General features: G+C 53.9%; 1 protein-coding gene across 2 annotated transcripts in view; it reads left to right on the forward strand.

The window, feature by feature from the left end:
• Positions 1 to 16177, forward strand: part of LOC139010381 (fibulin-5) — a 69833-nt gene extending 53656 nt beyond the window's left edge. For both annotated transcript variants that reach the window (XM_070414750.1, XM_070414740.1), the window contains exons 7-11: positions 1068 to 1187; positions 4908 to 5030; positions 6097 to 6223; positions 8593 to 8788; positions 15394 to 16177. In XM_070414750.1, the coding sequence (XP_070270851.1) occupies positions 1068 to 1187; positions 4908 to 5030; positions 6097 to 6223; positions 8593 to 8788; positions 15394 to 15555 (728 nt within the window). In that variant the 3' untranslated portion in view covers positions 15556 to 16177. The remainder of the gene's footprint in view (positions 1 to 1067; positions 1188 to 4907; positions 5031 to 6096; positions 6224 to 8592; positions 8789 to 15393) is intronic.
• Positions 16178 to 16789: the final 612 nt, after the last annotated feature.

The following is a 16789-nucleotide window of genomic DNA, read 5'->3' on the forward strand; positions in this document are numbered from 1 at the left end:
AATGTGCTTTTGTGAACTTCCACAGAGGTATACACCCATGAACCCATCACCACACTCAAGATAATGAACATTCCATCATTCCTAACAGTTTCCTTTCTGGTCCTCGCCTTAACCTACTGAACTTGGGGCTGTGGCCCTAGAGCAGGGTTGTTGTGAGGATTCCGTGAACTTGAGATCCCGTTATTATCAGTGATGTTATTTATGCATCATTGTCTCAGTCAACTTGGGCAGACACAATATCATAGACTGGGGGACTGAAACAACAGAAATTTATTTCTCACGGGTTCTGAGGCTGGACGTACAAGATCAGGGTCGGGGGGCAGCATGGCCAGGGGCTTTCGTGGGCGTTCTTCCTGGCTGGTCGATGGCTAACTTCTCTCTGAATCCTCACCCGGCAGAAAGAGCAAGAGCAAGTCTCTGGTGTCTCTTTCTATGAGGGCACTAATTCCCTCAGGAGGTCCCCACCCTTAGGACCTCACTTAAGCTTAAGTGCTTCCCAAAGGTCCCAGCTCCCAATGCCATCACATAGGAAGTTAGGGCTTCAATGTGAACTTGAACTTGGCCGGAGGGAAGGAGGGGGAGGGGGCTGAGAAGGGGCACAATTCATTCCATAGCAGTAATAAGTAGAGTTATTATTAGAATTGTCACAGTTATTTGTGTGTTTACCTGAAATGTCAACGTCAGTGGGGGTGAGGGCAGAGTTCACTGGAAATGGAATGTGGCAGGTGATGGGAAAGAGCAGACATTGCTTAGAAATGTTGGTGACCTTGGAGGGCGGGCTTCCTAGGAGGTATAAACACGTACATGTGCACACATGTATAGGACGTGTATACATGTTGTTTCTACCCTTCCCCCTGCGTGACTCCAGAGGGGCCTATGGGTGGAGCCCCTGATTCTTCAGTGAACACTTCTGGGGGCCGACTCCTCAGTCTGATAGGTCCCAGGCGGAGAACCTCGCGGCCCGTGGACCTGGTCCCCCAGGGACAGCAGATTGTGTTGCCAGTGCATGTTTATCTGCCCAGTTCGTTGTTTGGGAACCATCAGTGACTCGCTCTGGCTTTTCACAGACGTGAATGAGTGTGCGGCCGAGAACCCCTGCGTGCAGACCTGCGTCAACACCTACGGCTCCTTCATCTGCCGCTGTGACCCAGGATATGAACTCGAGGATGACGGAGTTCGTTGCAGTGGTAATGGGTTTTATTTAGTCCTGGAGACCTCCACCTGTCCTAGGGGTGAGGGGTGGCGGTCCAGGGCTTCCTTCACAGGTGTTTCCTCTCATTGCCCAGAAACATCTTCAGTTTGGGACACAACCACACAACACAGGGATGAGTCACTTCCGGAAAGGTGGTGTGAGCCAAATGCAAAAACCAATGGGGCGACCTTTCAGAGTCTGAGATGGGGGCGAAGAGGGAGAGGGGTCACCCAATTGTGCACGTTGGTTTGAGTTCTCTGTCCTCACCCAGCAGTGACTCGGGTCCTGGGGATAGCACAGACGGTGCTGACAGAGGGCAGTGGCCCAGGAACAATGGTCTGTCTCATACGGTCGGGTCAGGAGGGGCGTGTGGAGAGAATGAGGTCATGTATGTAAGTGCAAACACTGAGAAATTCTAAAATCTCTGCAAACACTCGGTGCCCAGCTCCAGGCCTGGCACCTAGCGAGCATGAAATAAGTCGTTGTCAGATCAATGCGCGAATGGTTGAACAGTGAATGAACGAGCCCTTAACTTGTTGTGAGAACATAGATGTGACGGCTTAGTTGAGCCTTTTATAAATCCCTTCCAAGCCTAATAAGAAGCTGGTTCTCTGCCCATGCTGGACTGTGGATTCTGTCCTAATTTTCTTCTTAAACCTTGTAATAAGAAACATGTCAACTCTTGTCAACTCCTTGAAAACAGGGACCGCATCGGACTCCTATATTAGCATCCTGCACAGAGCCACGCACAGCTCTTTCTTTCGTTCTTCCTTCTTTTCTCCCGCCCCCTCCCCCCCGCTTGTTTTTGTTGTTGTTTTTGTTGTTTGGTAAACGTTGAATTAAGCCCCAACCCATCCACTTTGGGCATCATCATCTTCATCATCATCAGTTGTAAACGAGCGCAGGCCGAATTAATGATGCTTCGCTGTATTTTTCAAAAACCAGTGGTTGCCAAGCCCGAGGGTGTGCAAACCTTTCTGTCTCGCAGGATGGAGCGTTTCCTAATCCTGGGTCTCACTGTGACGGGAAGTGCCTCTGGTCGAGATGGGACTGTGCGATAGCTCCACTCGGGACTGGAGTGTCTGGGGACAGAGTTCCCTGAAACAAACGAGAGCCTCTCCCAGGGGCCGGGAAAGCCAGGGCAGCAAGTAGGCAGTGACAGGGAGCCTTCCACCCATTAAATGTCAGCCCGGGAACGGTAATAAAATACCCTCAGGCATGAAAAGCTACTTTCTTTTTAGATTTCAGTTTCCCCGAATGGCACTCCTTGGGGCATCTGGGCCAAGGAACTAACTGGTGGGAGGGTTAGCCTCAGGAGATGGGATCATTTGTCTCTAGAGTTCCTTGCACGTCCACAGGGGTTTATTCCCATCCGCAGAGGCGGTGTGGTGGAGCCAGACAGAGCTGAGTTCAAATTTTGGCTCTACTGTGTAGTGCTTTCCCTGGCCAGGTCACTCCCTAAGCCTCGGTTTCCTCATTTATTGAAAAACAAACACCCTCATGGGGCGGTCACCAGGATTAGACATGTTGGTGTAGCTAGGTGCCATTGCAGGTGCACGTGCTTTCTCTCAGCGTAAGTGGAAGAGACCTTTGGCCTTTCCAGCGGGGCACCTCCTCGGTGGTTTGGCAGGGGTTTTCCGTTGCCCGGCTTCACCTAAAATGGCCAACTTCTCCACATCCACCAGATGCCCATGTTCCTCAGACTTAGCGTGACCGTGACCCCTGGACATTGAGGGCTTTAGGGCTGGCTTCGGATAGCAATGTGACACAGAATTTATGTCCCGTCTCTTCTACTTCCCCTCTTTCTCTGCTAATCACTTTCCCCAGGAAATGTCACCCTTTCTATTATCACAGCCAGTGAGGCCCCTCCATGCGGCACCAGACCCTTCCTAGCCGTGTCCCCTTGTCCCTCGGGGATTTGGGAAGCCCAGCTGGTCCCGGAAACCACGGTGGGTTTTCAGGTGGATGAATGAAAAGGGCCTCCCTCCTGCGTGCTCCCTGCCAGAAACTGGGATCGTATTTCAGCTCTTAGGTCTGGGGATTGCAAACCCTAAGATACACCGAGTGTGTCTGTTACGGCCCCTTGCTGCCTGGTGGGAGGGGGAAGGGGTGCTACCATCTCCTCTGCACAGGAGCTCACCCTGCTCGGGGGATGTCCCCCAACCTCAGGACTCCCCAAGTCCATCCATTTTAAGTCCCCAGTATGATCGACTCAGGGAGACCTTACAGAATGGTGTTGACAAGTATAGGATCTGGCGGCTGGCTGGGTTCAGATCCCCACTTCACTGGTGAATTGAGTAAGTTGCCGAACCTCAGTTTTCCCCTGTAACGCATGGCTACTCATAGCACCTCCTCCACGGGCTGAGGTGAGGATTAAATCAGATGAGGCAGGTAAAGCATTTAATTGGGTGCCTGGTACATAGCAAGTCTCAGGAACTGCCAGGGGCGACTACTGCTTCTACTGAAGGTCTGAACCAATCCACACGCTGACCCATTTCCAGCCTGCCTCACCCCAACACCAAGTGACAATTCTCCCCAGCGCTGCCAGGCCATAGAGGGAGAACGGGAGCTACAAATGGGAGCCTCGTATGCAGTCTAGGAGTCTGTGAAGAGTGAGGGCCCCCTTTGTTATGATGGGCAGGGCTCCCAGGGGACTGGGAGGGGCCATGGCAGAAGCAGATCTCACTGCACATGTGTTAGCTTTCAAATCCGCATCCCAGTCCTGCTGGCTCATAACCCATCACCTGAAGATCCCGAGAGAGACTGTAAGGATGCGAGAGGCATCAGGCACGTAACACCCGGATTATCCGATGGCAGAGAAGCCTCCTCATTGGCTGACACCCACTCGGGGTGATCCCAGCCATCAGCGGTCTGTGAGTTGGAGAGCAATCCGAGGACATGTCACAGGGGGAAACGAGTGAAAAAGCAAGTTTTCGGGAAACAACAGATGAAATGAAAACATGTTTTCTTTGGCCTGTTGGTTGAATGACGCTCAAACGGGGGCTTCACTGCCAAACTCCGTGTGTGATAAAGAGCTGGCTTTGCTGAGACGCCTGCTCCTGCAGCCACTGCACCGCCTGCGGTTAGAGGCCCTCAGAGGCAGGCGGGCCGCTGAGCCATGGGGTGCCCGCCCGCCGATGCCCCTCTAGAGTTTTCTCTTCCAAGGAGGCTTTTGGACATAAGGAAGTTTTGATATAATGGACACCCCCTGGCTTTCTGGCTATGTCCCTTTTCGTTGTGGTTTTAGGAATCAAATGATTTTTCAACTTGGGCCAATTAATAAAGTTGCCCGTTTAGAAGACCAGGGCCAGTGAGTCATTTTGGGGTTCCGAGGAAGAGCTCTGTAACCAGAAAACTCCAGCGAGCAAACAAATCCCACCTCCAGAGATGGAGGGTGGATTCACCTGCAGGGCACAATGAGTCAGCAATGTAGCAGGGCCAGAGGCAGAGGGAGTGGGAGGCTCAATGGAGAGAGATCTCACCTCCTTGTAGGAAATCATTTCCTAACAGAGTTGTCCAAATATCAATGGGCTGCCTCAGAAGGTAGTGAGCTCCCCGTCACCAGACATATTCAAGAAGCAAATTGGCAGCTTTTTAGCAGTAAAGCTGTCACGTGTCCGAGAGTGTGGAAGCGGGAGTAGACGGCCACTGAGCTCCCACCTCCAGGGCGTCTGTGATTATAAACAGCAGGTGTAACTTGTCCCCCCTCCCCCAGACATGGATGAGTGCAGCTTCTCCGAGTTCCTCTGCCAACACGAGTGTGTGAACCAGCCCGGCACGTACTTCTGCTCCTGCCCCCCTGGCTACATCCTGCTGGATGACAACCGAAGCTGCCAGGGTAAGGCCGGCCGGAGGGGCCTGGAGGAGGGGGATGGAAGGTGGGGCTGGCTCAGATGTCTTCACCTGGGGACAGCTTCGGGAAGGTGACAGGGGTGAGAGCATGAGTGGGTGTTGGCGGCTCCCAGAGTGGCAGTTTCTGGGCAGGATGCCTGGGCTGGTGCCTTTCTGCCCTGTGATTCATCCTTTGGCCCCAGAAAGGACATGACCGCTCGCGCTTCTGTAAATGAACTCTGCGGATAGAGGTGGCATCCGCCAAGGGCTGGTCCTGTCTCCCTCGGTAGATCTGCGGGCCCTCTGAAGGCTGCTCCCGACCTAACTGGGACGTTGTGTGACCGGAGCAACCAGAGCCCAGGCTTCCTCATGGCCCCTGGGGGCCCCCTGGTCAACCTTGTTCTACTGACTTCCTAGAGAAGGGATGCCAGGGAGACCTCACCCATCTGACTGCTCTGTCCCTTAAAGGGTCAGGACCCCATGCTGAGTCAGGGTGGGTCTTGTTCAGATCCTACACTTGGCCATTTTCCAGCCCCATGCTCCACCCACCGGGGCCAGTGGGGGAGGCTGGTAGCTGAGCGGCTGACCACTTCAGCCTTCTTGCACCTGCCTTGCCCCAACACCAGCAAGAATCCTCCATCGCAGTGCCAAGCGATACATGAGCTACAAATGGGAGCCATGCATGTAATTCAAATTTCTCCAGGAGTCACATTAAAAGAGTGAAAAGAAACAGGTAAAATTAATTTTAAGATTACATTTCACTTAATGCAATGTATCTAAAATGTTCCAACATGTACGTACTCCATATACAAATCAGTAATAGTTTATGTTCTTTTGCACGAAGTTGTCGGAATCTCGCGTCTTTTCCACTGACCAGGGCACACCTCCGTTTGGACCAGCCGCATTCTCAGTGCTCAGTGGCCCCACGTGGCCAGTGGCTGCCCTCCTGGCCCGTGCAGCTCTGCAGTCAGACCCAGGCAGCCCGCACCCCCAGGCACCCCCTCTGCCTGGCCCAGGGCCAGCACCCTGGGAACACTGCCCTGCTTCAGCCTCTCCTCTGCCCTGCTTTTCAGACATCAACGAGTGCGAGCACAGAAACCACACGTGCACCCTGCAGCAGACCTGCTACAATCTGCAAGGGGGGTTCAAGTGCATTGACCCCATCCGCTGTGAGGAGCCGTACATTCAGATCAGCGACAAGTAAGTCGTGACTTCCCCTGGGAAATGGGAAGGTGGGTGAGGGGCCTGGTTCGGGAGGCTGCCAGCGCGGCGTGAAGGAGAATACACCTGCCAGGGGATCGGGCCTGTGGGACCCTCCCCCCCCCCACTCCCGCCACCCAGCCACACACACACAGCACACAGTCCTCAATCACTCCCCCACTCATGCCAGAGTTTCAGGAAGATTCCTGGAGCTGACCAAGAGGAGAGTTCGGGAACTTTCTTTCCCTTTGACAACCTGGCTCTGGATACACGGGGTTCTTGCTTGGGCTTCTCAGACGTCTTGTGCGTTGGCCCCACTGGTGGTGGTGTTAGAGTGCAGGTCCCGACTCTGTGGGCTCGGGGTGGCCTGAGGGCCTGGCTTTCCAACAAGCTCCCAGGGGAGACGGACAGTCCCCCTGGACTGGACTGTGAGCAGCGAGGAGCGGGGGATGTCACCAGAAAGTTCTCAGCACCCGGGAACTTAGCTTCCTGTATTCACGTTTCCGGTCTCGCAATATTCACTGTTTACTAGCTCACCAGATGGCAAATACTGGAACTGGGGACGGAACTAAAGGGAAGATCACCTCTACAGCTGAAAGCCCTGGACAGTGTTTTCCTGTGTGTGGCCTCCTAGGAGTTCCTTCTCTTTCTTTTAGTCCCCGTTTAACCATCTCAGTTCCTCCTCGGGAACACACACACACACACACACACGCACACGCACACACACGCATGTGCATCTTCTGCCCTCCTCTCTGCTGGTGACACATTTACCACCCTGAGCCCCGCCCCGCCCTAGTCCTGGGATGCACTGGACATGCCCCTGGTGTCCTCTAGGAATTCAGCCTCTCAGAGGAGGTCCTGGCATAGCTGTGTGCTTCCCCCTCGGATCAAAACTGACAAAAGAAATAAGCCAGTCAGAGATACCTTAATCAATAAAGAAAAAAAAATTTTTTTAAAAACTGACAAAAGAAGACAAAGCAGGGACAGGTCCTTTAGAGCCGTCTTCGCTTGTTGCTCAGAGCTATGCTCCCAAGCAGCCCTTTGCAGAGGAGTCGCGTATTTCTGGTCCCAGGGCCCTTTGTGGCAGAGCTGAGCCGTGGGTTACTCCTACCGCCTTCTGTTCCCAGTTCTCTCTGGGTTTCTCCAGGCTGCCCTTGTCTGTGGCCTGGAAATTGACCGGGTTCAGCTGGCAGCACTGAGCTGGTGTCACGGTGGGTCCACGGCAGGCCGCTGCAAGCGCCCAGTGACCCCGGCCTCCAGGTCCCGGCGCAGTCAGACCCCAGCCACCTCTTCCAGGTCATTTCCTTGCCCAGGCGTCCTGTACTCTTGCCAACCTGAACAGGGCATGCGCTCACCTTTACCCCGACGCACACATTGTCTGCATGTGGAAGCCATTCCTCTCATTGCCACGCAGACGGATCTGCCCCGCCTTTCAGAGCTCAGCTCCCTGCCACCGCTCCCAGCTGTTTGTGGTCCTCTTCAGCTGGGAGCCATCACTCCCTCCTCCCAACGTCTTCTAGGAAACAGTTCTTCGTGTGACTTTTAATGTGACCATTGGGCACCGGGGACATTGGACTTGGCAATTTCGATGCAGGGTTAAAGAACAAAACTTTAAAAATGCTTTCACGCATCCATTGAGGTGTTAGTCGAGATCCTGTTACGAGCCAAACACGGTGCTGAGTGCCCTGGGCTTTGCCCTTTGAGTAAAGGAGGAGAAAGACATTAGACATTCCGTCACACAGGAGCACACCATCATAGGTTGTGATGGGTGCCATGAATGGGGAGAGCAGACATTTGCAAAATGAAAGCCTAGGTTGGACCTGGTCTAGACTGGGTGCTTACAAGCCCTTCTGAGGGAAGGACATTTGAGTTGGAATGGGAAGGTGAGTGGATGTTAACCTAACAGAGAGTGGAAGGGCAGAGGGAACAGCATGTGCAAAGGCTACAAGGCTGGAGTGACCTTGATTTCTTCACTATTAAAACCCATTGTTTTCTGTATGGAAATATGAAGTTAAATTTCTTAATGAGTGTGTATGGCTGGGGAAGTGAAGGGCTGTGCCATGGTGGCACATTTCACTGACTAAGCACATGAGAAACATGAGTTGCGTGGGCCAGGACTCCGAAAACCAGACACCCACGGGTTATACCTCCAGTCACAACAATATCTGATTGGCCAGAATGGGCCATTCTCTAGGAAACAGAGAGCTCGCCTACGTGCCGGAGAGGTTTGAAAGGAGAGGTGTCTACGGTTACCGCATTTGGATGACAAAGACGGGGTGGCCTCCTTTTCGTGTTTTAAACGGGGTAGTGGTTCCAACCAGCGACTGGAAAGGACTGACACGTTCTCACACGATCTCCCTTGCCAACAGCCGCTGTATGTGTCCCGCCGAGAACACCGGCTGCAGAGACCAGCCCTTCACCATCCTGTACCGGGACATGGACGTGGTGTCCGTACGCTCCGTTCCTGCTGACATCTTCCAGATGCAAGCCACCACCCGCTACCCCGGCGCTTACTACATCTTCCAGATCAAGTCTGGGAATGAGGGCAGAGAATTCTATATGCGGGTAAGAGGGGTGGCAAGCGATGGTCACTATCTTTTTTTTTTTAATAAATATATTTTTATTGATCTCAGAGAGGAAAGGAGAGGGAGAGGGAGAGAAACACCAATGAGGAGAGGGAATCATGGATCCGCTGCCTCCTGCGCATACCACACTGGGGATCAAGCCCTCAACCCGGGCATGTGCCCCGACCGGGAACCAAACTGTGACCTCCTGGTTCATGGGTCGATGCTCAACCACCGAGCCACGCCAGCCGGGCAGATAGTCACTGTCTTCAACCATGCATCGTGTCGTCAAGCCTGGCACGTGTTTCTAGAAACAGGTCAGTGTGCAGCTAGGAGGGGCTGGGGTAGAGAGGGCAGAGAAGCGGGGAGAGGAGTTAGGCCTCCAAGGTGCTGTTCCAGGAACGTTCTGTATGGCCTTGCGAGAGCCACTTCTCCCCCGTGAGCCTCGGCATCCTCGTCTGTGCCATGAGAAACTAGGCCAAGATGCTCAAGTGCCTACTACGCACAACTAGAAACTGGGAATACAGCAGTTTGTAAAACATCCCCAAACCCCTGCCTGCGTGGTACCTACGCTGCAGTGAATAGAAAGGCGTGCCTGGCAGAGGTGGGCTCTGCTTGCGTGTCCGATACAGTAGCCACGGTCTCTTTAAATTTAAACCAATTAAGATGAAATAAAATCATAAATCAGGTTCTTCCGTGGCACCAGCCATATTACAAGTGCCCAGTAGCCACATGGGGCTGCCGTATTAGCTCAGAGAGAGAGAGCAGTTCTGCTTCCTGCCACCTCGGGTGGTGGCACCTCTTAGCGCCCACGGGCTGAGATGTTTTTCTCATTTATGTGAGAATTTGGGCACTGGCCCAAAAATGGGTTCCAGAAAATCTGGAATTACCTGAATTATCCAGAATCATCCAAAATATGGCGGCCGAGGCCTGGAATGCCAGTTTCCTATGGCTGCTGAAAGAGATTGCCAAAAACTTGGTGGCCTTAAGACAACAGAAATTTATTCGCACGCAGTTCTGGAGCCAAAAGTCTGAAACCACTTCCACTGAGCTGACATTGTGTGCTGGCCGAGCCGTGTTCCCTCTGGAGGCTCCGGGCGAGAATGCCTCCCATCCCTCTTCCGGCTTCTGGCGGCTGCTGCCATCACCTAACTCATGGCCACATCGCTCCAGCCTCTGCCTCTGGGGGCACAGGGCCGCCTCCTCTCTGTGCAACCATCGCCCTCCGTCTCTCACAGTGACACTAGTGTTTGGGTTTCGGGCTACCCAGCGAATCCAGGATAATCGCTCTGTGGCCAGGTCCTTAAATTCATCACACCCGCAGTTTCCTTGTCCTTATACAGTAACATTGACAGGTTCTGGGGCTTAGGACCAGATATCTTGTGTGTGGGGGGAGCATTCCCCAGGAATCTGCATTTCTAACAGATGCAGCAGGTGGTCCTTCAAAGTCACTGTGGGCAGCGATACGCAGAAAGATAGGCCATGAGAGCTTATCCGCCTCTAGGGCAGAGGGTCCAGGGCCTGCAAGAGGGCCACGTGTCTGAGCTCTCTCCCTCTCCTCTCCCCATCTCCTGGAAGACTCTTCCAATCCCTGCCTCTGGGGATGCGACTATGAAAACAGAGAGGTCTCAGAAACAGAGGCTAGAACAGGTTAGAAAAGGTCCCAGATGCTGGCGTCCCGCCTGCGTCCTCACTCACGTGTTTTTGGCAAGACCCACACAGGGCCAGGTCACGTGTGATAACAGGGCCTGTGAAGCCAACATCTGTAGGCCCACGTAGCAAGGTCAAGGGCTTTGGGAGGAGATGGAAGGAGGGGAGGGGAGAGGCGCTTCTGCAAGATGAAGAAGACGGAGCTGTGTTTATGTCTGCCCTTTCCCCCAACCCTTACGCAACAGCTGTCCACCAGAAACCCACAGCTGGGAGCTTCCGGGGGAAGCCTCGCCCACTGGCCATCACCAGCCTGGCCTCTCGCATCACCAGGGGCCCAATCAGAGGGCACACCGATGCTTCTCTTGGGGAGTTAAAATACCTTCACTGATACCACCTGCCTCCGTATTTTCTCTCCCAACAGAATGGCAGACCGGCAGAAGGTGGTCTTGTCTAGGCAAGACTGGGCTCCCCAGGATCCCACCCACTGAAACCCCCCTAGACCCAAATGTTCCCCGTTGGCTGACTTGTAAGAGTGACGGTGGGAAGGGGATTATCCTGCAGGTGGAGTGGGCAATTGTGAGGGCTCCTTCCTGGAGGCTCCCTCTGCTGCCTGGGTTGTTGCAGTAACTAGGGGCCCCTTGAAGCTCACAACGCTGAGCTGCACGGAGCGTGTGCCCTCTCGGAGGGCTTTGAGAAGGGCCCTCGTTCTTTAGTATTTACTCAGAGGATGCTGAGGGGCCGCAGGTCTGCTCTGAGAATGGCTGAAGGAGCTGAGGGACGGGGAGGGACGGTTCCGAGGGCTGAGTACAGGCTCCGTGTGGGGAGCCTGTGCCGAGGCCACGGGCATGGGAGGAGGAAGACGGACAGGCAGCTTCCATGTGTCCAAGCTGTCCAGCATGCAGCACCCTCCTCAGGAGGCCACACGCTGTTGTTCTCTTTAAAAATTTATTTTTCTTTTTTTTATATGACTTTGTTTTTACATATTTATGGAAGAAAAATGAGAGTATACAGACAAACCAGAAAGTTACAGCGTAGTCACTCTAGTGTGGGCTCTGGAGAGTTAAAATAGACTGGGCAAGACTGGCCTCATTGGCGTCCTGCACTTTACCAACCGCATGACCTTGGGCCTGTTACCTAACCTGCTGGGCCTCCGCTTCCTCGTCTGGGAAGACGGACGATGGCAGTGTTTACTCTGGGATCAGATGAGATCATGCACGTAGCGCGGTGCCTGGGACACGGAATGAGACGGTTTTTATCAGGCCACTGGGATGGGCAAGGGTGGAAGGTTCCATGGCTCTCTCCTCACCCTGCTGTCGAGCCCGGCTCCCCGGGCCACCGCTCAGGTTAATCCCGGAGGACTCCCAGGTGCTCTCGGTCACTGTGGAACGGTCTCCTTCTCCCACAGCAGAAGTCCGGGCTGGTTGAAGTGGAGCCCTCAACCTCTCAGCCTCTCACTCAGCGTCCAGGGCCAGCTCCATTCTGTAACTCATTCCTTCTTCCGCCACCAGCATTCATTCAGCACCACCATGTAGGTGGCTTTGCGTCAGGCTTGAGAGTTCAGGAGCAAACAGGATATAGCCTCTGCCCTTGAGGAGCCCACACTGAGGGGAAGGGGGCGGGGGACCCACCAGGCAAACATTTACAATGCAAAGTGGTGATTCTCAAGTAGTGTGAGTGCTGTGAGGCGGCAGGAAACGGAGAGGTCCCGAGACCTCATCATTGAGCAGAGTGGTCAGAGCATGACTTTGTGAGTCAGGCGCTCTAGTACCATGTGCAAGTTTTGTAACCTTAATTAGTGTACTTAACCTACTTACACTGCAGTGTTAGGAGGATCAAGTAAGATACGTGTGAAAGCTCATAGCCAACTGCATAGTATCAACCACTACCCCCACCTCTACCCACCACCATCTCTACCTCTACCCACTACCACCTCCACCCACCACCACCTTTACCATCATCATCATCATCACTACCACCACCATCATCATTATCACCACCACCACCATTACCACCACCATCATTTTCCAATGACCACCAAGTCCATCGATGACCGGAGGCTTTCAGGGGCTGCTGCATTAATGCCCTGACTCTGCCCTAAAAGCCTAGAGGAGGTGCAAGTGGCTGTCCTCAGCTCTCCTGGCAGGCACTTGAGTCCTCCCTTGTGCTGGGGGCTGGCCTTTCTCCGGCTGTTGCCGGTCTGAGCCGGGTGGAGATTGAATTTGCTGATCTCTGTAGCTCTTTCCAAATTGGAGGCTTTGACCGGGAAAGCCGCACGGAACAACTTGGAAGTGTCCAGTTGTTCCAGTCCCCCTCCCGGGCTCTGCAGCTCCCCCTCCAGAGGGCTACCCACAGCTCAGGGTTCTCAACCCTTGGCCTTTGCTCAGGCAAACAATAAAAGCTGGTGAGATATTTGTGTATGTAAATGCTGCATTTCCCTGTGTGGCTGTGCCCGCTGGAGTCCTGGCCCAGGGCTCCCAGCTTTATGTAAGAGCTGACAAGGAAGTCGGAGCGAGCCTCTGCGTGAGCAGGTGCCAGTTGCGCTGATGCTGACGCGAACAGAGGGAGCGGATGCCAAGAGGAAATTGCACCAGCAGACAGTGGAGGTCCCAGTACCTGGCTGGCACCTGTCTGCCAGCCCCACCCTTGACGTGCCTGTGGAGCGCTTGGGGATGCCCAGAACTTTACAAGAGGCCGATAAAACACCTGGTGTGGCCAAGCTTCTTGATTCTGCAGAGACTGTTGCTTTCAGTTGCTGGGCTCTGCAGCTGATAGGAAGCGATTGTCCAGCATATCCTCGTGTCCTCTCCAGGGGCCCATTGTGTGGCCATTCACTGACTCCTGAGCATCTCTCCTGAAGGGCCATGTTGGAGAGGAAAAGTGGTACCCACCAGGCTCTTCTGGTGATTGTGCAGGGAAACAGGCCTGGAGATTGCAGTCAGAAGCACCTGAAAGAAATCCCTCAGCCCTGCCCCTGACTAGATGGGTGACCCTGAGCAATTCCTTAACCTCCCTGGGCCTCAGTTTGCTTATTTATAAAATGGGGAAATAATGAGACACCTTTAATACGGTAGCCAGGGTCTGTGCTTTCAGATGGGCACTTCCCAGTTAGTGTGCCCACGAGTCACCTGGGGATTGTGTTAAGCTACAGATTCTGGCGCAGGAGGTCACAGGTGGGGCCTGAGGTCCTGCATCTCTAACCAGCTTCTAGAGGATGCTGCTGCTGCTGGTCCAGGGATCACACTTTGAGTAGCGAGGCCTTTCGGGGTTTCCATGGGGATGACATAAGCACATGTACATCCAAGTGGCCAGAGGAGAGCCTCACCAATGACCACCACCCTGCTGTCGAGCCCGGCTCCCCTGGGCCACCGCTCAGGTTAATCCCGGAGGACTCCCAGGTGCTCTCGGTCACTGTGGAATGGTCTCCTTCTCCCACAGCAGAAGTTCGGGCTGTTTGAAGATGCTGAGAAGGCCATTCCTTGCACCTTTAGAACAGTTTTGGGACCTGTCACTTCTCCCCCAGGCTCTCCTCCTTCCATCTGGGTCCCAAGGATGCTGAGGGGCCGCAGGTCTGCTCTGAGAATGGCTGAAGGAGCTGAGGGACGGGGAGGGACGGTTCCGAGGGCTGAGTACAGGCTTCGTGTGGGGAGCCTGTGCCGAGGCCACGGGCATGGGAGGAGGAAGACGGACAGGCGGCTTCCACGTGTCCAAGCTGTCCAGCATGCAGCACCCTCCTCAGGAGGCCACACGCTGTTGTTCTCTTTAAAAATTTATTTTTCTTTTTTTATATGACTTTGTTTTTACGTATTTATGGAAGAAAAATGAGAGTATACAGACAAACCAGAAAGTTACAGCGTAGTCACTCTAGTGTGGGCTCTGGAGCCAGGCCGAGCGCATACTAGAGGAAATTGCACCAGCAGACAGTGGAGGTCCCAGTACCTGGCTGGCCCAGGGACCACACTCTGGAGGGCTCTGCAGCTCTCCCTCCAGAGGGCTACCCACAGCTCAGGGTTCTCAACCCTTGGCCTTTGCTCATGCAAACAATAAAAGCTGGTGGTGGATGCTTGGTTGATGTCAGGCTGCTGTCCCTCCCTCCTCGGGACTTTAAGAAAAAGATTCAGTGGAGGAGAAAAGTTCAGGTGGCATTATGAGGACCCCAGCGATAGTCGCAGAATGGTAAAGCTGGAGGTGACTACGGTCTCTAGACAGGAGCCACAGCAGGGCGCATGGAAACCAACGGGAGGCTCATAAACAAATGACAGGTGCCCCAGGCAACATGGACAATCCACGGAGGCAGAAGATCTAAGAGTCCGAGGTGCTTTGGGGGCCATTAGGAGCTGGGCCCCAAGAGGTGAAGTGACAGCTTTAGGTCACTCTGTTTCATCAATCCTCTGTTCTTTCATCCAAGACATATTTACTGAACACCTACTGTGCGCCAGGCACCACAGTGGTGGTTAGGGGATTCAGTGGTGACAAACCTAACCCTGTAGATCTGAGCTCTACAGAGCTCCTGGTCTACTGGGGACCTGGACATCAGAGGTGGTCCAAGTAAATAGTGTGGATGATGACACACGGTCATGAATATTTCCCATTCTAGGCAGAGTAGCAGGTGCAATGGCAGAGGGTCCAGAGGGTGGGTAGGAGGGGTGACTTTGATCGAGGAAAGCAGGGAAGGCTCCTCGGAGGAAGCGATGTTTCTAGGTGAGACCGGAAGAGTTAGCAGGAGAGAGCCAGGTGGAGCGTGATGGAAGTGGGCCAGGGGGAGCACCCTGATTGGGGCTGCAGGAGCCGGCTGTGGCCAGACCACCCGGCCTTCTGTGGGGATGGTGTGGGAGGCCACGTGTCCTGACGGACAGCTTTGCTTTCCTCGCCTTCTCTGCTGTTCCTGGGGACCAGCTGCCCCTGCCCCCTCAGGCAGGCCAGGCCTTCTCTAACGAATGCCCCCGGTTCTGTCCGCAGCAAACAGGCCCCATCAGTGCCACCCTGGTGATGACACGCCCCATCAAAGGGCCCCGGGACATACAGCTGGACTTGGAGATGATCACTGTCAACACCGTCATCAACTTCAGGGGCAGTTCCGTGATCCGACTGCGGATATACGTGTCGCAATACCCGTTCTGAGCCGGGGCGGAGCCTCCGACACGCCTCTCACCAGCACCAAGGGCCAGGAGACGGGGAGCGACGAGAGGGAGAATGAGAGGGAGACAGACGCCCCGCCTTTCCTGCTGAACGTCCCCCGGAGTCAGCCCCGCTGTCCTGGCCACGCCTGCATTATCGTAGACCTGCCGATCGGAGGACACGCTGCCCCAGTTCCTACAGTGCAGTTATCGACAAGGGTTATCCTTGGCACCCTGGCCCCAGGGTCACGGTGATTTTTCCAGGCCTTCCGTTTACCTTCATATTTTTCAAAGAAATAGATTAGGTTTGCTGGGGTCTGAGTTCATGTTCAAAGACTGGGAACAGAGTCCTCCCCGCTCCTCCGTGCCTCCCCATCCCCCCCTCCCGTGTCCACGCGCTGATTGCCGCTTTGCAAAGGCCCACAGAGCCCCCCGGGGACGCTGTGTGTAGCTAGTCCGCTTCCTGTATGCACAGAGAAGGCTATGGAGAGAAGCCACTGCAGGACCGAAGGGTTCTTACAGAGTCTATGCCAAATCCACGTCTGGTATCTGCAGCCGTAAAAGAAGGTTTAGAGCTGTCCTGAAACTTGTATAACTGTTTAATCCTTTCTTTTTGTTCATTTTGAGTTTTCGTGTTTTGTTTTGTTTTTAATTAAAAAAAAAAGAATAAGTGGTAGAATTCCTTCCAGAGGCCTTCGGGCACATGTTGTGTTCTGTCTTCCCAAACCCAGTCTCCTCTCCATTTTAGCCCCGTGTTCCTCTGAGGACCCCTGGCATCATGCTTGCTTTCGAATTTTGACCCAACTGGGTTGGAAGGCGGAGGTCTCCGAACTGATGAGGTATCTGAAGAGAGTCTGTGTGTGGTTCATCCGGGCACCGTAGGGGATTCCGCACTTGGGCCGGTTCTAGCTCTCTGTGAAGTTGCTTATTGGAGAAGCTGGCAGAGCAGCTGGCCCGGAGCTTGATCATCATCGTCCTTCAGGCACCTGGTGGGGAGCGAGGGTGGGAAGCAGAAATGAGGTGAAGAAGTCGGAGGAAGCATAATCCCGAATCCTATTCATTTGACTAGAAAACTATCAAGTCCTCTGTTCTGAGGATTAGTTCCAGGGACTCTTCCAGAATAGGAATCTATTCAAGTCACTTTAAATCAGGGGCCCTCACCCTTGACTGCTTGGGGGAATAAGAAGGGAGCTTTTAAGAAAAAAAAACTGATTTCCTGGGCGGCACTCCCAGAGGTT

Source organism: Myotis yumanensis, unplaced genomic scaffold, assembly GCF_028538775.1.
Source record: "Myotis yumanensis isolate MYYU_CA2020_CCGP unplaced genomic scaffold, mMyoYum1.0.hap1 SCAF_1, whole genome shotgun sequence".
NCBI classification, from domain to species: Eukaryota; Metazoa; Chordata; class Mammalia; order Chiroptera; family Vespertilionidae; genus Myotis; species Myotis yumanensis.